General features: G+C 35.2%; 1 protein-coding gene across 2 annotated transcripts in view; it reads left to right on the top strand.

Annotated features, from left to right (window-relative positions):
* Positions 1-26,137, top strand: part of VPS13C (vacuolar protein sorting 13 homolog C) — a 190,056-nt gene that overhangs the window by 87,355 nt on the left and 76,564 nt on the right. For both annotated transcript variants that reach the window (XM_025295705.2, XM_025295707.2), the window contains exons 26-41: positions 1,993-2,146; positions 3,051-3,130; positions 4,655-4,714; positions 6,011-6,173; positions 6,914-7,030; positions 8,031-8,134; positions 8,322-8,489; positions 8,982-9,286; positions 11,423-11,570; positions 12,331-12,439; positions 16,038-16,174; positions 18,210-18,366; positions 20,460-20,539; positions 21,023-21,082; positions 21,760-21,916; positions 23,561-23,677. In XM_025295705.2, the coding sequence (XP_025151490.2) occupies positions 1,993-2,146; positions 3,051-3,130; positions 4,655-4,714; positions 6,011-6,173; positions 6,914-7,030; positions 8,031-8,134; positions 8,322-8,489; positions 8,982-9,286; positions 11,423-11,570; positions 12,331-12,439; positions 16,038-16,174; positions 18,210-18,366; positions 20,460-20,539; positions 21,023-21,082; positions 21,760-21,916; positions 23,561-23,677 (2,116 nt within the window). The remainder of the gene's footprint in view (positions 1-1,992; positions 2,147-3,050; positions 3,131-4,654; positions 4,715-6,010; positions 6,174-6,913; positions 7,031-8,030; positions 8,135-8,321; positions 8,490-8,981; positions 9,287-11,422; positions 11,571-12,330; positions 12,440-16,037; positions 16,175-18,209; positions 18,367-20,459; positions 20,540-21,022; positions 21,083-21,759; positions 21,917-23,560; positions 23,678-26,137) is intronic.

Genomic DNA, 26,137 nt, shown 5'->3' with positions numbered 1-26,137 from the left:
AGAAGAAAGTGAAACACCTGGCTTAAAACTCAGCATTCAGAAAGCTAAGATCATGGCATCTGGTCCCATCACTTCATGGCAAATGGATGGTGGAACAATGGAATCAGCCCATGTTCCCAGGCTCCAAAATCAGTGTGGACAGTGAATGCAGCCATGAAATTAAAAGACGCTTGCTCCTTGGAAGAAAAGCTATGACAAACCTTGACAGTGTATTAAACAAGCAGAAATATCATTTTGCTGACAAAGGTCCATCTAGTCAAAGCTGTGGTTTTTCCAGTAGCCGTGTATGGATGTGAGAGTTGGACCATAAAGAAGGCTAAGCTCCACAGAATTAATGCTTTTGAACTGTGGTGCTGGAGAAGACTCTTGAGAGTCCTTTGGACAGCAAGGAGAACAAACCAGTGAATCCTAAAAAGAATACTCATTTCCTGAATATTCATTGGAATATTCATTTGAAGGACTGATGCTGAAACTGGAGCTTCAGTACTTTGTCCACTTGATGTGAAGAGCTGACTCATTGGAAAAGACCCTGATGCTGTAAAGATTTAGTGCAGAAGGAGAAGGGGGAGATAGAGGATGAGATGGTTGGATGGCATCATTGCCTCAATAGACATGAGTTTGAGCAAACTCTGGCAGATATATCGTGTAGGAAGGGGAAGCCTGGTGTGTTGCAGTCCATGGAGTCACAAAGAATTGGATACGACTGAGCAGCTGAACAATAACAAAAATATTTACCCATGATTTTATTTATTATTATATGATATGAATGCTTTCATTTATTTTTTTTATTTTAATTTTCCTTTTTTTCTTTTATTTTTTAACTTTACAATATTGTATTGATTTTGCCATATATCAAAATGAATCCGCCACAATGCTTTCATTTAAATTACTGATTTATTTGACACTTATTTTTGTATCTCAATTGTGTATTGAATTATCTTACAGGACTGTTTTACTGTTTCTGTTTTTCAGTTGACACTCTGATTTTCTTAGATATATGTTTATATCACAGCTGATAATATTAGCTTTTGCTTTTTCCCTGGCATTTGTATTATTCTAGTTACTATGTCTGGCTTATAGGTTTTCCCAACATGTAGTAGTCCAAAACAATTGTTTTATCTTGCTAATAGTTTTGTGGGTTGGGAATTCTGGAAGAGCCCATTTAGTAATTTTTGCATGTGGTCTTTCATGTGCTTTTAGTCAGATTTGACTGGAGTAGCAGTGGCCTGAATGAACACTCAGAGGGCCTCAGGGATGGCTCAGTCATGAGGCTGGCAGTGGGTACTGGGTCTTGACTGGGGCTCAGCTGGGCTTGTTGCTCTTGGCCTCCTGAGCATGGCAGCTTCAGGGCAGTTGAACTTTTTATTTGGCAACTAGCTTCCCCCAGAATGAGAAAGCCTAGGTTGACGTTTCATGGCCTTTTTGACTTTGGAAATCCTTATGGTACTCTGTACTCTATTGATTGAAGCAGTTATAACCCTGCCCAAATTCTAAGGGAGGGGACAAAGACCTCCATCTCTTGATGGAGATCAAAGAGCTTGCATGTTTTTAAAAACATATATGTTTTATTTTGTTGGCTAAATATACTGACTGTCATTTCTGCTGTAAATCTGAATAGTAATGTAATAGTAAACATCCTTGTCTTACTTTTTACATTAATGGTGATGATTCTTTTATCACCAAACATGACTTTTAGTTTTGAGGTATAGATTTTAGAAAATTGTATGAAGGAAGAATTCATGTAGTTCTATTTTTACTAAATTAAAAGAGTAAATCAATAAGGTTATAAAATTTCATCACAATTTCTAGATAGATGTAGTTATATTCTCATAGAGTTTAAAATGATAACATGCAATCATGGTAAATAGCTTGATTGTAATAGAAGAGTATAAGCAAAATTTCTATTATTGTCTTGATGATATATATGAAGAAGGATTTTGTGTTTTTAAGTATGATTCAGAGTACTTTCTTTGGCTATCCTGATTGTTTTAGGTGATTCTGGAATTTACCAAACAACAGAAGGAAGAAGATACAATTCTAGTGTTTAATGTTACTCAGTTAGGAACAGAGGCTACAATGAGAACATTTGATTTAACTGCGGTATCTTATTTAAAGAAAATCAGCTTGGATTACCATGAAATTCAAGGTAATAACCATAAAAATAGAAATAATAGACAATAACAGCTTTATTATCACTTTTGAGTATATGAAACACTTATATTTATTTAGTAATAATTATAATAAATAATAGCTAGAAGTGTTCTAAGCATCTTATAAATAGTAACTCATTTAACCCTTATAACAATGCTATGAGATAGGCAATGGTATTATCTCTAGCTTTCACAAGAGGAAATGAAGTTGTAAATTGGTTCCATCATTTACCCAAGATCACACTGCTAGGTAGTGGCTGAACCATGATTAAAACCCTAGAAATCTGGCCCTAGGGTCTATATTCTTAACTACTATGATCGTCTGCCTCAGAGAGTCCATATAAATCCCCATTATATAGGGTGTATTACTCCCATTTTACAAACAAAGGAAGGTTAAATAGAGATTAAGTGGCTTATTCAAGATTATGCATTTTATGAATGGCAAAATTTAGAATTTATCTCTGGTCTTATAATATTGAAATCCTTTTTCTTTCAATTCAGTAGTGTTTGTATATCAGAAACAGCATCAGGTTATAAAAATTAAAACAATGGGACATAAAATTAATTCTCAGTAGCTTTTATGGTTTATTCATTCCAGGGTACATCTTGTGTACTCACTGGATGTTTGAGGAATGAAGGAATGAATCCACAGTAATTTCCTAGGTTTTATTTCCCTTAGAGAAGATTATTCCAGTGGAAAATTCTGAGCTGTCTCATAAACAGGAGTTATAAGATTGCAAATAATAAAAGATGGATAAAACAGTGGATAAGTCACGTCTCCCTCCCTGGCTTCCGGAGGCAGTGACTGGTATATCTTCATGAGATTATAGAGGATATCTGGTAGTACCTGTTAGCAGTTTATTTGAAATACTTTTTTTTTTTTCTTTTCCTTTAATCCAGGATCTAAAAAGAAGCCACTTCACTTGATTAGTTCTTCTGACAAACCTGGGTTAGATCTTTTAAAAGTGGAGTACATTAAGGTAAGGGTCATAGAATGTTTATATATTTATTTTAATACTCTAAGCTATCCTCTGGGAGGGAAAAGATGAGAGTAGATTATTAAAGGCAGTTGTTTTGTGCCATGGCTTTGAATCACAGGGATATCTACTGTTTCTCTTTCCATTTGTACACCTTCTTTCTCTTTCACTTAAGTACAGGACTAGGATTTTACAAAGCCAGACTTCTTGTCTACAAAGATGGAAGCCTGGATGAAATAAATCCTCCTGTCTTCTGGGGGACATTTGTCCACCTGCGTTCATTGCTTGTGTAGGTGATATTTGGCTGGGTATCCTACCTCAGAAGGGATGCAGTCAAATTGGATTTGATTGAGTAGAGAACTGCCAGGGTTTGGAAGTGACTCAAAAGTATGTTATATGAAGAATGCTGCAGGAACTGATGGCATTTGGTTTCATTCAAGATTAGTTGATTTGTTTGATCATTCAATAACTATTTATTGAATGTCTTTTGTGTCAGATTCTGTTACACATTTGGGATACAGAGATGAAAACATTCTCTATTCTTAAGGAATATGTAGACCAGTAGGGAGATAGGTAAGCAATAATTAAAATATAATGTGTTTGATTCTTTAATAAGGAAGAACACAAAGCGCTGTGGGAGTGGGGAGGCAGAGATACTGATCTAGCCAGAAGGCTTCTGACAGGAGGTAAAACTTTGAATTTATGTATTCCCGAGGGACAGAACTTGAACCAGTTGGTAATTATGATGGGAGATGGGTTTTTGATTCAGTGTGAAGACCTCATTAAATCAAAGTTCTCTAAAGTTTGGAGTTCTAAGAAAATGAGATTTCTTTTCCTGGAGATATCCTAAAATAGACTTCTTGAAGACTTTCTAGTGGGATTTAAACATTAGGTAATAGATGGGCTGGGCTTCCCTTGTGACTTAGCTGGTAAAGAATCCTCCTGCAATGCAGGAGACCTCGGTTCAATCCCTGGGTTGGGAAGATCCCCTGGAGAAGGGATAGGCTATGCACTCCAGTATTCTTGGGCTTCCCTTGTGGCTTAACTGGTAAAGAATCCACCTGCAATGCAGGATACCTGGGTTCAATCCCTGGGTTGGGAAGATCCCCTGGAGAAGGGAAAGGTGACCCACTCCAATATTCTGTCCTGGAGAATTAAAGGACTGTATAGACCATAGAGTTGCAAAGAGTCGGACAGGACTGAGCGACTTTCACTTCCTTTCACTTTCTAATAGATGGGCTAGACTACCTTGAAACCTTCTAGCCTTCATAGTTTATCCTTCTGATCCCTAGCCATTTCCCAAAAGTCAGTGATGCCATGCTCTCCTCTGTTTAAAGGAGGAGGACAAATTTGTACTCTTATAATAAATAGATTTGGATGTAACTTTAAAATAATGATAATACAATTAAATATATAATGTATTTAAAAATGCAGTTGTAACTGAATATAAATAAATTAATGATTATAAGTAAATGATTTGTTTACTTTGGTCTTAATTTCTTCCTTAGAACTTTTTTTTTTTTTCAGGCTGATAAGAATGGACCCAGTTTTCAAACTACCTTTGAAAAAACTGAACAAACATTTAAGGTAAAAAATACTATCAAAAGACTACATCCTATTTGGAAATAACCTATTCTGGAAGTCTTAAGTATCCTTTGAGGAACCATTAGAAGTTATAAATTAACCTCATAAACGTCTTTCATACTCTGTGTTTGTGATTCAGGATAATAATGCTCTTATTTTAACTTACTGTATCACATCCAGATTATTTCTAAAGGAGGTAATGGTGTAGATGAGGGAACTTTAACTGACGAAGAACCAACAGGATTCTGAACAAACCAGACAATATCATTTAATGCAGGGCTCAGAAAGAATGTGAAATACAAGGAGAGATGCTGAGTACTCTGGAGCCACACTAAGGTAGTCCAATAGAGGAAGAAGTGGCAAAATGTTGTTTTAGGAAACATTAAAAAGAAAATGAGAGAAATGAGTTTCAGATTTTATCTTGGAGATGTGGGAGAATCTATTAAATATTGATTCTTCCTTTTAATAATTTTTATGTCCACTTAGTGTTTTGAAGCAGTGAAAACAAATTCTTTTGAATAAAAAGTGAGTTTAAAAAAAAAAAATTTCACTTTGGGATTTCCCTGATGGTCCAGTAGTTAAGACTCCACGCTCCCAATGCAGGGGATTGGGTTTGATCCCTGGTCAGGGAGCTAGATATCCTGCATGCTGCAACTAAGACCTGGTAGAGCCAAATAAATTAAAAAACAATCAATTTACTTTTAGAAAATCATATATTCTTTAAAGCAGTTTGTTTTCTATTCTAGCTTTTTGGAGTTACTGTTTTAAAAAATATATTTTTTCCTATGAGTTGTGTATTCTTTTTTTAATGATAAGATCATAATTGTGGTAGAAGATCAGTGACTGAGTCACTCTTAATTGCATTTTTTATATTTAAATCGCATGCATATCACATTTGAAATAATTTATTTACATAGGGGTAACACACGGTGATTCTGGAGTTTCATGCGCTAACATATATTTTATATAATCATAATAATCAGTCATTGAAGATTGAGAAAAGCCATGTATATGTGGAATATTAGAATGACCATTACTGGCAGATTATATACTCTATGATAATTAGGCTTGGGGAGTGGAATAATTAGGTTACCTTGATCCCCAAAATATATTAAGTGTAATTTATTCTGCATATAGTCCCTATTTAAGGATTGTGGGTTGTAAGTCTTCCTTTCCTCTTCCTTCCAAGTAGTATAAGGCAGTGATGCAAACCTAGTTAGGAGCCTTTTGCATTCATCATATGGAGACTACTGGTACAGCTGGCCTGGGAAAGTAATTTTCTTTCTAAAATATTTCTAGGTGGCTTTTTCATCTTTAAACCTGTTGCTGCATACACAAGCTCTTCTCTCTTCTATTAACTACCTGACAACCATTATTCCATCAGATGGCCAAAACATGAGTGATACCAAGGACATACAGGTTTCTACTGAAAAACAGCAAAAAAATTCAGCTCTGCAGAAGGGTATGAAAAACACGGTTTGTTTCTTGTTAGAAAGGGTTTTAGAATTGTAGAGCCAAATGGGGAATCTTAGAGACCATCTAGTTAGTCATTTACATGCCATTTCCCCTCCTTTTGTTCTTTTCTTCAAACTAAGTCATACGTGGGTGCCTGATATGTTAGATAAATGTGATTAATAATGTTTTGTTTTTTTTTTTAATGTCTGTTTTTGTTCTTATTTTGTTGTTGATGGGCAATGCCTTTATCAGGGTACTAAGGGAGGAAGACCTGTATTGATTTTGAGCTCTTCCTCCTCTCTCAGTGGCTCCTGAATGGGCTCCATAGAAGACCAATCATATCTAACATTTTGCAGATAAGGAAATCAAGACCCACAGATATGAGGGCCAGGAGGCAAGGTTATCATTGAATTGGAAAAGAGCCCAGCTTTTGAATCAGAAAGAACTCAGTTCAAATCCTGACTCTGCTACTTAAACTGTGGGACCATAGGCACATTATTTAGCTTCCTTGAGTTCAGTGTCCTTGTATTTATTTAAAAGTTTTCTTGCTTTTACATTATAAAAGTAACACCTCACTATTGCAAGTGCAAACTACAGAATATATAAAGCGAAAAAGTGTTTGAAATCTTTAAGAACTTGAGACTTCTGTAATTATTTTAAGCCGAACACTTAATATAGGGAAGAAACCTTCATAGAATATGTAACCCTAGAATCCCACTGTGATAGAATTGCTTTGTTTATTTGCAGTGGTTGTATCCTCTAAAGACAGTGACATTATTCACTTCAGGCTGTTTGCCAAATTGAATGCTTTCTGTGTTGTTGTTTGCAATGAGAAGAACAATATTGCTGAAATCAAGATTCAAGGTAAAAGTTCTCATGATCTTAAAAATCATTGACAAGATAAGGTTTCTTTTGCAGTGCTAAAGCATGTATACAAATGGAAGCCTCTGAGCTTTGAAAACTGGCTTATTTTATGACATAATTGGACTGCATACTTTCTTTTTAACTCTTCAAGAGCTAAACCACATATACTGGTGATTTGGACCTTTTTGAGAGTTGTCTCTGGAGAAGGAAATGGCAGCCCTCTTCAGTATTCTAGCCTGGAAAGTCTCATGGACAGAGGAGCCCAGTGCACTGCAGTCCATGGGGTCACAAAGAGTCAGACACGACTGAGTAACTGAGCACGCACACACAAGTGTCTCAGAGGTGAAAGGAATATTAATGTCATTGTAGGGATGCTCCTGATGAGCTGAGCTAAGTGTCAACCCAGAATTCAGTTTAAGGTCTGTGAATATGCTTTAGCTTGGTACAAATACAAAGCAACCTTATGAAGAACAAATCCTAAGAGCCCATTATGTTCTTTTAGGCAAAAGCTGCTAAAATGAGTCTAGCTTTTTTCTCTGACTCTATCTTTATAAGCTCATTGTGATCTGGTAAAGGTAAAGAATATGTGTAATACAATTCTTGTAGAACTTAAACCCCAGAAAACTAGGCTTTTTCTGTGTTCTTTCTGAACTGGCAGTGCATCTACTAATCTGAAGTTGATTCATGAAACTTTTATAGTCTCCATGTTAATGACTGGATATAAGGTATAAAGAATTTACTAAAATCCTAAGATAATCTGTTTGCACTAGATGTAGTTTCTTCACAAGGTTGAAAGTTCAAATAATTATTTTGTAATGAATTTATATGCTTCATTGTTTATAAAACCAAAAATATCTAATATTGCACTTATCAATTGAGAGTTCAGACATTGCTAAATTTATGAAAATATCACCTACAAAATAAAGTTATGCAATAGAAGAAAAATCTTAAGATCTTATTATGGTATCTGTAGAAATTAAAATAATATGCTTCTTTTCAGGACTCGATTCTTCCCTTTCTCTTCAGTCAAGAAAGCAGTCACTATTTGCCAGATTGGAAAATATTATTGTCACAGATGTTGATCCTAAGACAGTTCATAAAAACGTAGGTGACAGTAAATCATTAATATTTTTTGGTGAATGAGAGATTTTATTTTAATATATATTTTATTTTTTAAAATGCTAATGAAATATATTTTGATAGAAAAATGTTTCTATAATGATTATAAACACTTTTCAATAGGGATTTTATTTTGTCATTGTCATTGTTCATCCACATTTCTGCTTTTCAGGCTGTGTCAATAATGGGAAATGAAGTCTTTCATTTTAACTTGGATTTGTATCCAGATGCTACTGAGGGGGATTCCTATACTGACATGTCCAAGGTGGATGGTGTGGTATCACTCAATGTTGGCTGTATTCAGATTGTCTATCTCCATAAATTCCTCATGTCACTTCTGGTAAAATCACCATTTATATATAGATTTTTTTGACTTAGAAGTACTTAAGCAAGTCTGATAATTATGATTGCAATCTTAAAACTTTGAATTTTAGGATGTGCATTGATTTGATTATTGATATTATTTATGGATTAATGTAGAGGTCAAAACCTCTCTCTAACAGTTGAAATCATTTAATGATTTTTGTCTAGCATTGCCTACAATGGAATTGTTTTTGCTGGAACATAGTGAATCTAAATTCTCAAGTGTAAAAACTATTATAATTTTTTTTCTCTGTTTCTCAGCCATATAACTCTATTTATAATTAGCCATTGTCAGGTAGCTCATGCATATGGATGGATAGTCAGTAATTCTTTCCTAACTTTAGAAAAATAGAACTCAACTGAAAGTTACTTATTGGGAAAACATTAGCACATAAATAAAAAGAAGATGGTGTTAGAAATGATGTGCTTATCCTCCTGTTTGAATTTCTCTTTTACTTTGTGTCTTCAGAACTTCCTGAACAATTTCCAGACAGCAAAAGAGGCCCTGAGTGCAGCTACTGCTCAGGCTGCAGAAAAGGCCGCCACAAGTGTGAAAGATTTTGCCCAGAGGAGCTTTCGTGTTTCCATCAATATTGATTTGAAAGCACCAGTTATAGTCATCCCACAGTCTTCCATTTCCACCAATGCAGTAGTGGTTGATCTTGGGTTAATCAGAGTTCAGAATCAGTTCAGTCTGGTATCTGGTGAAAACTACTCAGACCCTCCAGTGATTGATAGAATGGATGTGCAACTAACAGAACTGAAGCTTTCTAGGTAATGCTCTTTCAATAATTATGTATTCAAGTATTATTTAATATTGTCTATCAAGTTTTATGACTGTTGAAATTCACACTCAACATATTTCTTTTGCACAGAACAGTATCTTAAATCAGTTATCTTAAAATATTTATTAATTTTTTTGGCTGTATTGGGTCTTAGTTGCATCATGCAGGTTCTTTGTTATGTCATGCGGGATTTTCTTTGGAGTGCGTAGGCTCTCTGATTACAGTGCATGGGCTTAGTTGCTCCAAGGCATGTGGGATCCTAGTTCCCTGACCAGGGATTGACCCATGTCCCATTGCATGGGTTCATGCAGTGAATCTGCCTTCTTAACCACTGGACCACGAGGGAAGTCCTTTAAATCAGCTTTTTATTTTGAAAAATCTCAAGCCTGCAGACAAATTGCAAAAATAGTAGTACTGTGAGTTCACATATAATCCTTCACCTGGATTCACCAGTTGTTTGCCTTTGCTTTAATTCTGTATATATACTTAATATTTTAAATTAAAAATTTTGTTTTTATTGAGATATAATTGATAGATTATACTAGTTTCAGATATGCAGCGTAGCAATTTGATATTTGTATGTATTGCAAAATGGTCACCACAGTAAGTCTAGTTAACATTTGTCAACACACATATTCCAGAAATTTTTTGTTGTTATTATGAGAACTTGCAAGATCTGCTCTCTTAGCAACTTTCAAATATACTATATAGTAATATTAACTATAGTCACCATCCTATACATTATGTCCCCAAGGTTTATTTCATAAGTGGAAGTTAAAACATTTTTTGCTAAACTATTTGAGAATAGATATCTTATCCTTTGCCACTATATGCTTTAGCATGTGTCTCCTAAGAGCAAGGACTTTAGTCGTCTTACATAATCACCACAGTTACCAAATTCTGGAAATTTAACATTGGTATAATATATTACCCAGTATGGGTTCAATAGGGCTTCCCCGCTGTCTCAGTGGTAAAGAATCCACCTGCCATGCAGGAGTTGCAGATTCAATCCCTGAGTCAGGAAGATCCCCTGGAGGAGGGCATGACAGCCCACTCCAGTATTCTTGCCTGGGAAATCCCATGAGCAGAGCACATAGCACATGCAATCAATATTCAGATTTTACCAGTTGGTCCAAGAATTTCCCCTTTAGTCCATGGTAACATGTGGCATTAAATTGTATTTTGTACTAGTGAGGGGGATTTCTGTACTGATAGACATTTATTCTATAATAGTTCTTTAGCCCTTTTTGTTTTTCATGATGATGACAGTTTTGAAGAGTATAGTCTAGTTGTTTCATGGAATGAGTCTCAGTTTTGTCTGAGTGATTCCTCATGATTTAATTGAGCTTATACATTTTTGGCAGGAGTGCTTTGTAAGTTATGATGTATCTCTTGGGCTCACACCAGAGGACATTTGAAAGTGTGTCCATTCATTTTAAAATCATTTTCTACCCCATCCAAGGATATTTAATTATCTTGAGTAAAAAAGGAATGATTATAAGGCATGTCAAGAAAAGAATCCTGGTGAAGAGCTTTATAAACTTAGAGCTTGCTTTTCAAATGCCGTTTTTTCCTCTAATCTCTGTACCAGCGTATGTGTGAGTCCTTGAACAACTGTATAGATAATTCCTCCATATTGTCAGTGATAGCAGTTTCTTTTTAAAAATTGTTGTCATCAATCTTCTGTTTAAAGAAAAAAGTTTTTTAAAAGGCTAATTGTATATCAGCATGATTCTGCTTATAAGCAGATTTTTTCCCAGTGGTAAATAATGCAGTGTTAACAGTCCATGGTTGTTTGGAGCCATAGTTGTGGAGGAACTGCATATACAGAGGAACCAAAATATGGAGGGCAAAGTGAAAGTCACATGATTGAGTGGGAGGTTCTCACAACTAGTGCCCCCCCCCCGCCCTGTGAAGTTCAAAGGTCAGCTGTATTTTAATCTGTTCATGCTGGTGCATTGTAGATTAAATTAACTATAAATCAAGTTTAGAAAACACTAAAACAGCATTGTGTTTCAAATCAGCATTTAGAGCAACAACTTTGGACTTTTCTGTTTTTTTTTTCAATGATATATTGCATTTACCCCTATGTTTATGCATATATATCAATTATATTTCCCATAAGGACAGTGATCCAGCCAGGAATCTCCCATCCTGATATTCAGCTGTTGCACCCAATTAACTTGGAGTTTTTTGTAAATCGGAATCTAGCTGCATCTTGGTACCACAAGGTGCCTGTTGTGGAAATTAAAGGACATCTTGATTCAATGAATGTGAGTAGATGAGTGGAAAAAGCCTTGTTATTGAAAGTTGAGACTCTGAAGATTTTCTCATTATAAATCCAAATGAAATGTGGACTTTTTTTTTTTTACCGATTGTTGTAAGAAAAATTTCAGTGTGATATTGTCCAACAGTATCTTCATTGTTTTTAGTAGAATTTAATCTTTAGTTAAGTGTTCTTTAGCTTTTAAATTTGTTACATGTACACATTAGCAAAGATCTACTTGTAAATTATTAGTATCAGTATATTATAATTCTATTTCTTCTATATATTATATATACAACCTTTTATTTTAGGGATATCTAAGTACCCATAAGATAATTATAGCATTGAATGAACCCTATTTTTTATATTGAAGATGGCCTTTCTATTACATTGAAATTGTTGTTGTTTAAAAAATAGCACTTATATGTGCATAGTAGCACTTATGTTCCAAAATTAATTTCTTTAAAAAAGGTGATCTGATTTCTTTAATCATTATTAACTTTCACTGAGAATCATATTAAGTAGATGAAACTAATACTGACTCATAAATCATACTGTTTTTCTCAGACACTATCTTCGCTTTGAAAATGAGATTTTTAACATGAAATAAGTAGTGAAATACTTGAGTGTATAGTGATTATATAACTTTTTAGTCAGCATTAAGATTAATCGGTCCTTAGTGTTTTGTTACTAAGGATTTATTTTCTGTATTAGAATTGTTTCATTAAAAATGAAATTATCTTTTCTTGGAACATTGTATTTTACAGGTTAATCTAAATCAAGAAGATCTTAATCTTTTATTTAGAATACTAGCAGAAAATCTTGGTGAGGCTCCTGAAGATTTGAATAAAGTAAAACCAAGAATACAGGATACAGGTAAGAGGCTAACAATAGGTGGCATAATACAAGTTATTTATAATTTAGTAGGGGAGATAGACAATAAAAATGAAGTAAATGAATACATATTTACAACTGTGATTTGTGTTACTGAGAAAATAAATAAGATACTATTGAATGAAATGACAGTTTTCTTTCAAGTTAAGCAAACCATCAGTTATTTCTAAGCTGCATGAGTTAGGAGGAGGCCAGAAAGAAGGGTTTCAGATCAGTGGTGAATTCCTGGAATAAGTTTTGAATTTGCACATATAGGAAAGAAGAAAATTTAAGTTGACAGTATGCTATGTAGCATACTCAATCTGACTTTAAAATAAGATTTAGTAGTAATATACCTGGGGCTTCCTGGAGGCTCAGTGGTAAAGAATCCACCTGACAATGCAGGAGACGTAGGTTTGATCCCTGGGTCAGGAAGATCCCCTGGAGAAGGAAATGGCAACGCAATCCAGTATTCATGCCTTGAGAATCCCATGGATAGAGGAGCCTGACAGGCTACAGTTCATGGGGGTGCAAAGAGTAGGATACAACTGACATGACTTAGCAGCATATACACATACATAGTGTATCTTGGTGTTCATTCCATATCTCTATATATGCTATGTGTAGATGTAACTCATTCTTTTTAATGGATGCTTGGTATTCTTTTGAAATATCATAATTTATAAAGTCCCTATTAATGGACATGTCAGGTTTATTTCAGTCTTTTACTTTTATTATGTTGCATTAATTATTCTAGTGCATACACTTTTACAAGTACATGTTTATCTGTTGGAAAAATACCAGGACTACTGGATAAAAGAGTATTTAGTTTTTGTTAAAATAATAATTTAATTAGTACATGTAATAAAATTTAATTTCACTTATTGTTTTGACAGTTGAACCTCATAGAACTCATACGCAAAATGAGCATGAGTGTTTTGTATTCCCATCAGGTTGTTTTTCTGTGCCTTTTCTAACATGGCATATTATCAGATTTAAAAATTTTTGCCAATTTGCTGAGTGAAAAAATGGTATACCACTGTATTTTTTTTTCAATTTTAAAGAGCTGTTTTTTTTTTTTTACCTAAAACTAATGCAATATTTTTAAATTATAATTGGAGGGTAGTTAGTTTACAATATTGTGATGGTTATTGCCATACATCAACATGAATGGCCGTAGGCATGCATGTGTCCCCTCCCTCCTGCACCCCCTCCCACCTTCCTTCCCACCCTGTCCCCTCCAGGTTGTCACAGAGCACCAGCTTTGGATTTGCGTTCAATAATTTAAGTCAGTTGTATCTCAAAAACAACAATAACAACAACAAACACACACACACAACGAAAAATCTAGCGGGGTGGGGAGGGGATCTTTTTTCTTACAGTATGTTAACACATATAGTAAAGTGTACAGTTCAGTGAACTTATTTATCTATGGCTACACTGGTGTAATCACCATGATTAAGATATAAAACATTTCTAGCACTGCACCCTAGAGCCCTCCCTATGCCCTTTCCTGGTCAGTACCAAACTCCCACCCTTCCCTAAGATCTACCCAGAATTTACTGCCATTCTGGTTTGTAATACCATAGATAGAGTAGTTTTCCCTCTTTTTGAATTTCATATAAATGGAATCATACAAAAATTTTTCTTTTTTGGCTTCTTTCATTCAACATTTTGTTTGTGGGATTCATCCGTTGGAATATCTATCACTAGTTTGTTCCTTTTATTCCTGTTTCCAGTTTTTGACTATCATGAGTAAAGTTGCTATGAAAGTTATTGCACAATCTTTTGGTACAGTTATATTACTTTTTTTGTTTTGAACATACAACTCAGAGTAGAATTACTGGCTTATATGTTAGCTTACATTTAGCTTCAGTAACTTATGCCAGGTTATACTGATCAGTTTTCCACGTGGTTGAATCAATTTACTTTGCTACCAGCTGGGTATGAGAATTCCAGTTTTTTCACATTCTCACCAAGAAGGCCATTGTCAGTCTTTGGTTTTTATTTATTCCTTGGTAACTAATGAAATTGAGGATCTTTTCATATGCTTATTGGTTATTTGGATATTCTCTTTTTCGACATGATCATTCAAGTCTTCTCAGCCTTTTGACTAAGATCAAGTGTAGTATGGGGCTTCCTAGATGCTCAGTGGTAAAGAATCTGCCTGCCAGCGCAGGAGACGAAAGAGATGCAGGTTCGATCCCTGGGTTGGGAAGATTCCCCTGGAGAAGGAAATGGCAAACCCACTCCAGAATTGTTGCTTGGAAAATTCTATGGACAGGGGAGCCTGGCAGGCTGCAGTCCATGGGGTTGCCAAGAGTCAAATACGACTGAGCAGCTACACACACATTCGAGTCTATTGACCATTTTTATTAAGGTGTGGTCTTTTTTTCTAATTGGTGTATGGGAATTATTTATTCATTCTGGATAGGAGCCTTTTGCTGGTTACGTTTGCTATATGTATACATGTTAGTATGTGTGTAGAAATGTCTTCTCTCTATCTGTGGTTTACCTTTTCACTCTTAATGGGCCTTCTGTTTAATAGAATTAGTTACTTTTAATGAACTCTAATACATATTTTTTAAATGATGAGGGCTTTTTATTTTCTATTTAAGAAATCTTTGCCTATTCTAGGAATTGTTTTCTAAAAGCAAAATATTTGCTAGAATTATTTCCCCTGGATCACATTATGCCTGAAACAGTGCTAAAATAAGGTGATAGTTAAGAAGCCTTGCCCTGTGTATTGCTTTCTCAAAGGTAATAATTAACAGCAATGGTTTTCCACATGGAAAACACTAAGCAAGGCACTGAGTCTGCTGGGACCTCAGTTTGCTCATCTGGGAAGTGAGAACAATAAAGTTTTTATGTCAAAGTATTGTTATGAGAGTTAACTGCGCTAGTCCATGTACATCTGTTACCACACATCCTACACAGAGGTGAGTACTTAGCAAGTGATAGCTGTTATTAGTATTGTGTATTACAGTTTGGAAAGCAAATTTTGTTGTGTTTCAGGGTATGAATTTCAGGACAACAAGCCCATAGTCATTTGGTTTTACTTTTGGTTCTTGGTATGGCATAAGAAGCTTCAACTTTTCCCTGCTTTTTTTCTTATCAAACCTTCATTCTTGTTATTCTCCTCATGATTTAACCATATCAAATTCCATTCTGTTTGTAAAACCTGTCCCGATGTGTTCTTTCTCTGTGATTTTCTGCTACCTCTTATTTTATTCTTATCTGTCTCCTCTGAGGAGATCCTGCAGTTCCACTTGAATGATAACTCGCCTCTTAAGACTTTCTTGATCTCCTCATGGCAGTGTCTTGCCTAGTTGCGTGGTTTCTATCCACTTACATAGAGTCTGTCAGCATTTGTCTATTTAATAAGCAGCTGAAGCCTGCTTATTTTGTTTGTACTAAATATGTGTGTATGTATATGTATCTTCTACTAAACTGAGCTCTCTAAGGGCTGGGGCTGTATAATTCTGATTTGTAGATTTTGAATGCTTGCACCAAGTCTGGAGTACTTGTCTAAGTCCTCATTGAGTATTCATGTAGGAAATGTGTGAATAGAGGTAAATCAATTTCTTTTAAACATCTCTAGGTGAAATTAAAGAGCCACTTGAAATCTCTACATCGAAACAAGATGTGCATGTTTCTCAAGATACTTTAACAGCTGGAGTGGAAGAAATAAAATCTGTAGACATCATTAATATGCTGTTGAATTTTGAAATTAAAGAGGTGTGTAATTTTCATCTGCTTTTATAAAATGAGATGAATAGATAATGGATATTTGGAATTACTCTACTAAAAAAATCTTACATAGGCTATTTGTTATTTGTATGTAGATGTAATATTTATAAATTTGAGTGTTTGTTAAAGATGAGTTATATTTGGAGGATATAATATTTCATAGAAAAAATGGTAGTATGCCCTCTAACACACTTTTCAAATGATTTTAGGACAGATGGAATGTGGCTTGCTTTGGATTTTGTATAGGAAAGACAGGAAAAGGACTGAGAAAATTCTTTGAAAATTTTAGCACCATTAATACAATAGAATAAAATGTGTAAAAATTTAAAAAATGTTATCTTATTTTTAGTCTGCTGTCCAGCTGCAGATTCTTAAGGAAAGAGTAAATGAATTTTCCTCTTCTGTATTCACACATGTAACAAATACTCATTGCATGTGCTGAGTGCTAAGGAAACAAAGGTAAAAGGCATAGAGACTCAACTCAAACAAGAAAACTATTAACATTTTTGTAATATTCCCATTAAATTACATTCTGTCACGTGGTTCCCAGTCTCTGGTTCATGGTAATGGGGTTGGTTGCCAGGGTATCTCTGGCCAGTCATCTTGCTCACCAAATACGTTTGGTGACTCTGGGTCTTCCTGATGGAGCACAAGTGACTCGGCCAATGTCGATAGCAGTGTGAGGGCTTCTGGGAGGTTGGCTGGACGTATTGTCTCCTCCCTCCTCCTTTTGGCCCTGTCTGAATTCTTCCGGGTTTGTTCGCGGGCATCTCCTCCCTCCTTTTATCCGCTTTTATCCCGAATTCTCTCCATTAGTTTTCTGGGGAAGCTCTGTTTTCCTTATTGGACCTTCTGCTGTGAGAGAGTTCAGGCAAGCGGTTATCATCATGCCCGGCCAAGGCAGGTGGTTTCCGTCCTTGGTGGCCTCACAGTAGGAAGAGGGCATCTAAGCAGTCTGAGAGGATCAGGGAAGATTTCCTGGAGGAAGTGAGATTTGGGTTGCATTTTTAAAAAGTAATAAAATGGAGTCTGAGAAACAGGATTCAGGAAGGGGACTGGGACAGGGTAGAGAGAGGAACCAGACATAAACATGTTTAAATGTGGGAAAGCGTCACACATAGAGGGACTTGGAAGAAAAAAATTTCCTCTGAAAATCCCTTCATCGTTCAATAGTTGTGTAGAGGTTATATTCTGTCTCTGAGTTAAGCATAATAAATTTTTAAACAATTGAATGCTACTTTTAAAATCTGAAATATATGCTTTGAAACAAACTTCCTTGATGTTAAACCTCTGCTGTTTTTCTGGTGACATTAAGAGTTATTGAAGATTTTTAACCTTTGATAATTGAAACATTGATAGATGAATCATTCTATTTGCATATAGGCTTCATTAACATATATACATAGAAAAACCCATAAGTCCTTTTTAATATAATTTGTGGTACATGTAATTACAGTTGTCTTTGCGAGGACAGTGATTAGGGTGGGAGGAAGCAATTTGCTGATAATAGGCATCATCTGGAGAGATTTTTGGTTGTTGCCATCCAGAGAGAGGGGGCTACTGGCAGCCAGTGGGTAGAGGCCGGTGATGCCACTGAACAGCCTGTAGTGCTTGGGACTGCTCCTCCCTGGAAAGGATGACCCAGCCCCAGATGTCATTGGTGCCAAGGTTGAGAAACCTTGCCTTAAGTGTAGTTTAAAAATTGACTGTATATCTCAGACTTTGAGATTTAGTCTGACACCATCCATCAGACTAGGACTTCTGGGAATTAGGTAGAACCACTTTTTTTATCCCTAGCTGTCTTAAGATCCACTAGAATATATTGTGCTTTAAAAGTCTGAACAGGTAAGTGTGCCTCCAAAGTAAATAACCCTAGGCAATTTCCAGACACAAATAGAAGTGCACATCTTTACATTGGGTGAATTTTTTATTATATCACTCTGGATGGTTATTAAATTGTTAACTTATATCTTCATTGTATATTAGTGAAATAGTTTGTGGTAATACTGGTATCTTTTTCTAGGTTGTGATTACTTTGATGGAAAAAGCAGAAAAGAAAGGAAGGCCTTTACATGAACTAAATGTCCTGCAGCTTGGACTGGAAGCTAGAGTTAAAGCCTATGACCTGACTGCTGAAGGTTATCTAAACAAGATTAGTATGCGATGCTTTCAGTTCACTGGTAAGTATGAAGTGTAGTCTTTGTAAATTGTACATGTAATAGGCAGAGGTCCCTACCTTTTTATAAACTTTAAGCATATCTATTAGTGTCACCGTAATTATTTAATTAGTTTAAATTTATTACATTTAGTAGAAAGTAGTTTGATATTTAAAAATTAAAAATTCATTATCTATGTAGTAATTGATCATAAAGTAAGTCTATATCTAAATATTTAGCACAAAGTAGAATATACCTAAAAGAAGAATGAGGCCTATGTCTCCAGTGTCTATATAGAACACTTCAGAACTTGTAAAAGGCAACATTATATTATAACTATTCTCTGTGAACTGACATATTAGGAAATCACAACCCAAGTACAATACTCAGGTATAGAGCCCAGGGACCCTTTTTGAAAGGTGAGTTAGTTTACTAGAAAGTAAATTTTTTGTTTGATTTTTAAATTTATTTTTAAATTACAGCAGTGTTTTTTTGTTATATTAATATATTAATAATATTAATATATACTTGTAAAAATAACAAGCAATATGAAAATATATAGAGGAAAAAGTTTAGCATTCTTCTGTAGTCTCTTCAACCTTTCAAATTCACTTTCTAAATTGCACCAAAGTAACTTTTTTTTTTATTTTTTTTTATTTTTAAACTTTACATAATTGTATTAGTTTTGCCAAATATCAAAATGAATCCACCACAGGTATACATGTGTTCCCCATCCTGAACCCTCCCCCCTCCTCCCTCCCCATTCCATCCCTCTAGGTCGTCCCAGTGCACCAGCCCCAAGCATCCAGTATCGTGCATCGAACCTGGACTGGCAACTCGTTTCATACATGATATTTTACATGTTTCAATGCCATTCTCCCAAATCTTCCCACCCTCTCCGTCTCTCACAGAGTCCATAAGACTGTTCTATACATCAGTGTCTCTTTTGCTGTCTCGTACAAAGGGTTATTGTTACCATCTTTCTAAATTCCATATATATGCGTTAGTATACTGTATCGGTGTTTTTCTTTCTGGCTTACTTCACTCTGTATAATAGGCTCCAGTTTCATCCACCTCATTAGAACTGATTCAAATGTATTCTTTTTAATGGCTGAGTAATACTCCATTGTGTATATGTACCACAGCTTTCTTATCCATTCATCTGCTGATGGACATCTAGGTTGCTTCCATGTCCTGGCTATTATAAACAGTGCTGCGATGAACATTGGGGTACACGTGTCTCTTTCCCTTCTGGTTTCCTCAGTGTGTATGCCCAGCAGTGGGATTGCTGGATCATAAGGCAGTTCTATTTCCAGTTTTTTAAGGAATCTCCAAAGTAACTTTTAAAGTTAATATGGGTATTTAAAGTTCATTGGAATTCTATGGGGTCACTTTAAGTAAAGCAGACTTGTATTGAGAATAATCCCTAGTTTAAGTATTTTTTAGCTTTGTCCTTTAATATATTCTTATTTGTTGAAATAAGTAATACCAGTAGTACCAAATATTATATCATTTGTAATTGGCTAATGCTGGTTTTTTGTCTTTGTGAAGTATCTCGGATTTTATTTCAAAGCCAGTTTTACTGAGATATGATACATATAGTAAAAGTCACGATTTTTAGCATACAACTCTTGAATTCTTTAAAAATGTATTTTCATGATTTATTTTTGTCTGTGCTGGGTCTGTGTTGCTTTGCATGTGCTTTCTCTAGTTGGGGTGAGCTGGGGCGGCTCTTTGTTCTGGTGCATGAGACTTCTTGCTGCGATGGCTTCTCTTGTTGCCTCTAGGTTCAAGGCTTCAGTAACTGCAGCCTGCAGGCTCCGTAGTTGTGGAATGCGGGCTCTTGGGCACTCAGGCTTCAGTAGTTGCAGCACATAGGCTCAGTAGTTGTAGCTCAAGTGCCCTAGGGCGCACAGGCTTTAGTTGCTCCACAGCATTGTGAAATCTTCCTGGACCAGGGATGGAACCTGTGTCCTCTACACTGGCAGGTGGATTCTTATCCACTGCACCACCCAACTGTTGAGGTTTGGGAAATGTATATGTTGTGTATCTGGCTGATCTGTTTTTAATATATTTGAAATATCTAAAAGACTTCATGATCTCTCTTTCTCTTTTAGACTCTAAAGGAGGACCTCTTCACATTATTAACTCTTCCAATGTAACAGATGAACCCCTTCTGAAAATGTTATTGACAAAGGTACCTAGTTTTATTTCTAAAATTCTTTAATATTTGAATGTATGAAGTTATGTAGTTCCCCCATATTCAATGCCTCAGTTTTTTTCCCCTAAAATTTTTTATTCTAAAACTGGTTGATTATAGTGCATCATGCAAGCATCTGACAGTCCTGGATCATTTCAGTAACCTTCAGAGTTAATCGTATGTTTTTGAATAAGTGGAAATATACAAAGTTCCATTGTAACTTGAAGCAAAATATAATCCAGATGCACTAACATTTTCCCTACCTTTAGCATTTCCTCCTAGTTTGGGATTTTGCTTTTACAGAATGTGAGAATTACTTATGTGGTCGTGTTTTTGGCATATTCTTCTTTGCTTGAAAAAATATGTTTATAGTGTTTTCATAGCATGCTTTGAAAAGTAAAGACTATATGTATATATATTTTGCAATGTGTGAATTTTTATTGTTTCCAACCTGGTGATTTAATCCTCCATTATTTGTAGGCAGACATTGATGGACCAGAATTTAAAACCACTCATGACAATACCAAACAAACACTTGAGGTATGTCTTTTCTAACTCACTATAAGGCTAGGGTATATGTTAATGATTAAATATAGCTTCAAAGCCATCTTTAGCTGTGAGATTGTGAGTTCTAAAATTAGAGTAAGAGTGGTAATGATAATAGATCTAATCTTGTAGATGGAAGAAATGAATATAGAGCTGAGATAAAATTATTACAAAGGTTTATTTGATTTCCTAAAAGACTATTTGTTTCCCACGTACAAATTAATGATTCCTTGTTGAGGACAAAATAATACATTTTTAAGGGAATTTTATTCACAACTCTTATTTGACATCCTATTAATGGAAGCATTAAGCACTTGTATTGTTAACTGACTTTAGGATTAGAAAAAAAATTAAGGGTCAGGCAGAAAGTATGGCTCAGTATAGACATTGCTTGGAACCATCTATAAGGGGACTGAGCTAAGGCTGATAATACTTCTAAATCTTTACTTAAAAGCTATCAAGTTCTGTTGAAGTTGGAAGTATGGTCATGTGTGGAAGTTGGCAGTGTTAGTTTATTGTCTAGTAAAGGATTAACAGAGTAATAGTGAATTCTTTCTCAAATAAAAAAGGTCCTTAGTTGAACTATTCTTGGGCTACTTGTATATGTTGAAGTTTGACATAAAAATGTTTCCATATCTGAAATTTGCCTCTCTAATTGTTCATTATCTTAGGTTTCATTTTCATCTTTAGACTTAGTTCTTCATTTGGAAGCTTTACTGTCCTTCATGGATTTTTTGTCCTCTGCTGTTCCATCCTCTGAACCTTCTAAGAAGGACTCGGAGCTGAAACCACTTATGGGGGAGTCCAGAAGTATCATTGCCAAAACTGGTATTAACTTTTGAGTCATGGTCTCATACTTTCTACCTGAACTTTAATAATCATATGTAATAACTGAACTGAACAGAATAACTTGTATTTTTAAGCTAAGATGACCATTTAGCACCTTAATGTTTCCAGTGCTTTAACAGATTATGTTGGTTTCAAAAGAAAGCGGATTTTACTCTTATGGTATTGATATAAATTTAGTGAGAGATTTTAAATAAGTGTTTAATATTAATCATGTATTTATATTTGATTTCACTGCCTTGCTTTTTCATGAAATAAAGTCATATATACTTTGCATTGATATGCCCATAGCCTTCACTCTATCTAGTAAAAGTGAGAATGGAAGAAATGAAAGTATGATCACAGTCATGCATAGTAACAAAGGCCCATTTCAGTCAGTTAAAACTACCTGGTACTCAACAGGTTTAAGCTTCACAAGACACAAAAGGAATAATCTCATGGAAGAGACAGACTCACTTTGATTTCAAACCAAAACTGTATTTAAGTCACATAGAGATATGGGCACATGCCATGACTTGTGCCCTGAAAATATTAGATGTAGTATAGCCTGAGTGAATATATGCCTATTTTTAAGTCAAATATTACTTTAATTATTTTTATTTCATATCATATGGTGTGAGTATCTAAATATCTGGTCATTTAATTTTCAGACCATAATTGGTTGCATTATCTATATTACTGGCATCTTTAAAGTATAAAGCTGTTAGTAATATTAGATCTGATACAGGGAGTATTTAAGCTCACAATAAACTATAAAAAAATCCTAATCCAAAGAAATAATATTCTAGTTATGCTGTGTAGCTGTTTTTTTATGGTTTGATTATGCTACTTTAAATTTTAAGGGAAAACAAACAAACAAACTCTTTTATCATCTTGGTGATTAAGGACTGATGTCCCCATATTTTTACAGTTTTATAAGAAACATTGTTTCCTTCAGTCAAGACACATCTCTAGGAAATTATATCTTATATTTATCAATCAGGACTTGAACTAAAATAGATTAAGGGAATCCATTTGATTGTGATTCTTAGACATGTACACAGACACAAATACATATTATAAAGTAGCTTTTTGTTCCTTAACTTTAGCTCTTTATGTTCATTTCTTACAGACTTTATCTTAGGATTCTTCATGGAGAAACAGAATACAGTCTAGAGAAATTGGCTGTATAGTTAATAACATGTATTGTATGTGTCATAGTTAATAATACATATTTTTACTAATTTACCATTTCAGTTTTTCATGAAATATTTTTCTTTGATCTAATATATGATGTGAAAAGAAGTTCCAAATCAAAATTTATCTCTATTGGAATCCTAGAATTCTATTATAGGGATTTTTCTTTTTTTCCTAGGAGAAAAGTTATAGTAAAGTTTTCCATCTAACAAAATTGTACTTACCAGGTGCTAATAAAGGTTGCCTTTATTTTTAATTTGGATGGAAAAATACTAGTTTTTGTCTGATTGGCATTTGAAAATTGATTTAAAAATAATATTATGTATAATCTTAATGGAGACCTTTTTGGTTCTTCACAGTTCATATTGTACTTCTAGTGAATTTGAGATTATTTTATGTGCTATATCTTCTTTACATTTTGCTGATCACAAGGATTTTGTTACTTTTCAGTATCCAGCAACTCTTCTCAAGATGATGTGTTTGATTTAAAGGTCACCGCTAAATTAAATGCATTTAATGTTTTTGTCTGTGATCAGAAGTGTAATATTGCAGATATTAGAATACATGGTAAGTACTTATTCCTTGGTGTAGGTACTTTTGTTTTTACATAGACCTTCAGGAAGAATGAGCTTGTTGCATGGTAGATTTCTCATGGCTTGTCTTTTTTTTTCCCCCAAGATTTCAGTAACAGTTAGTAAAATTATATTTTTTCCCTCATCTGATTGGCTATTCCACATTCTTTGCATTTCCATGTAAATTTTACCATTAGCTTTCCAACTTCACAGTTGTGAGAGTTGGACCATGAAGAAAGCTGAGTACCGAAGAATTGATGCTTTTGAATTGTGGTGTTGAAGAAGACTCTTGGTTCCTTGGATTGCAAGATCAAACCAGTCCATTCTAAAGGAAATCAACCCTGAATATTCATTGGAAGGACCGATGCTGAAACTGAAGCTCCAATATTTTGACAACCTGATGTGAAGAGCCGACTCTTGGAAAAGACCCTGATGCTGGGAAAGATTGAAGGCAAAAAGAATAGGAGACGGGAGAGGATGAGATGGTTAGATAGCATCACAGACTCAATGGACATGAATTTGAGCAAACTCCAGGAAATAGTGTAGGACAGAGGAGTCTGGTGTGCAATGGTCTGTGGGGTCACAAAGAGTTGAACATGACTTAGCGACTTCAAGGACAACAGCCAATTTCAACAAAAAGCTTTGTAGTATTTTTTTTTTCTTAGCCTTGTAGTATTTTAATTGGAATTGCATTGCATCTGTAGACCAATTTAGGGAAAATTGATATCTTAATGATATTGAGTTTTCTCATTCATTAACAAGATACAACTTTCCATTTTTTTATTTTCTAAATGGTAAACTTTATTATGTATTTGTTGTTTAGTTGCTAAGTTGCATCTGACTCTTTAGGGACCTCATGGACTGTAGCCCGCCAGGCTCCTCTGTCCATGGGATTACCCAGGCAAGAATACTAGAGTGGGTTGCCATTTCTTTCTCTAGGAGATCTTCCCGAACCAGGGATCAAACCCGTGTTTCTCACACACATCTCCTGCATTGCAGGCAGATTCTTTACTGCTGAACCACCAGGGAAGCCCTATTTATTTATTTTTGAATTATTTTATTGGAGTATAATTGCTTTATAATGTTATGTTAGTTTCTCCTGTACAAAAAAGTGAATCGGTAGGCTTCCCTGGTGACTCAGTGGTAAAGAATTAGCCTGCTAGTGCAAGAGACATGGGTTCAACCCCTGTTCCAGGAAGATACCACAGACTGTGGAGCAACTAAGCCATGCACCACAACTGTTGAGCCTGTACTCGGGAGCCCGGGAACCACAACTACTGAGCCCTTGCACCAGAGCTACTGAAGCCCATGCACTCTAGAGTCCATGCTTTGCAACAAGAGAAGCCACTACAATGAGAAGCCCTAGCATCGCAAAGAAGAGTAGCCCCTGGTCAACGCAACTAGAAAAAAGCCTGGGTGCAGCAGTGAAGACCCAGCACAGTCATTAAAAAAAAAAAAAAGAGTGAATGAGCTATAAAAAGTGAGTGTGTTAGTTGCTTAGTTACATCAGACTCTTTGCGACCCCCTGGACTGTAGCCTGCCAGGCTCCTGTGTCCACGGGATTTCCCAGGCAAGAATACTGGAGTGGGTTGCCATTTCCTTCTCCAGAGAATCTTTCCAACTCATGGATTGAACCCGGGTCTCTTGCATTGGCAGGCAGATTCTTTACCATCTGAGCCATATGTGTACATATATCCCCTCCCTCTTGAACCCCCCCCACCATCCCACCCCTTTAGATCATCATGAGTCATCTTTGGGTTTATTTATATTGAAGACTCCTGCAAACTTTTCAGAGATATGCTTTGAAATGTTAGAAGTAAATTTGTTATGATTCATGACTGATATAAGACATTTCTTATATTTTAAAATTTTTTTCAGAATAAGTCTAAGATTTAGTCTCATGTTCTGTTTGCATTTTCAAAATAATATGAGTTTAAACTGAGAAATGAATAGCAGAGCATCTCACTGAGTAAAGAAAATGTCATTGTCCTATGGCCCTTGCCTTTTGTGTGTATATAACATCAGTAAAAAAGGTTTCTAAAAGAAATTTTATAAGCTTTACTCATCATCAGCCTGATAGAAAGATGAATTCAGATTATACCATGGATTCTGGAACAGCCTGTCAAGGTTCAAATTTTGGCTCTAAAACTTACTGGTTGACCTTGAGCAAGTTAATTTATGTTTCCATGCCTGAGTTTCCTCTTCTATAAAATGGACATTGTTATAATAATTATTCATGGGATTGTTGTGAGGATTAAGTTTGCATATTTGCGTATATTAAGAAAAATGCCTGTCATGTACATAATAAGCAGTTAACAGGGGTTAGAAAATCAGTTCCATTCAGCAAATACTACTAAGGATCTGTTTATGGGTAGCGTGGTAATGATCTAGGTTCATTATTGGGGTTGAGCTATAGCCATTCTCCGATTCACTCTGAGAAGTGTTTTTAAAAATC

Source organism: Bubalus bubalis, chromosome 11, assembly GCF_019923935.1.
Source record: "Bubalus bubalis isolate 160015118507 breed Murrah chromosome 11, NDDB_SH_1, whole genome shotgun sequence".
Taxonomy (NCBI): Eukaryota; Metazoa; Chordata; class Mammalia; order Artiodactyla; family Bovidae; genus Bubalus; species Bubalus bubalis.
Note: the sequence above shows the minus strand (reverse complement) of the source record. Positions and strands in the feature narration are given on the sequence as shown.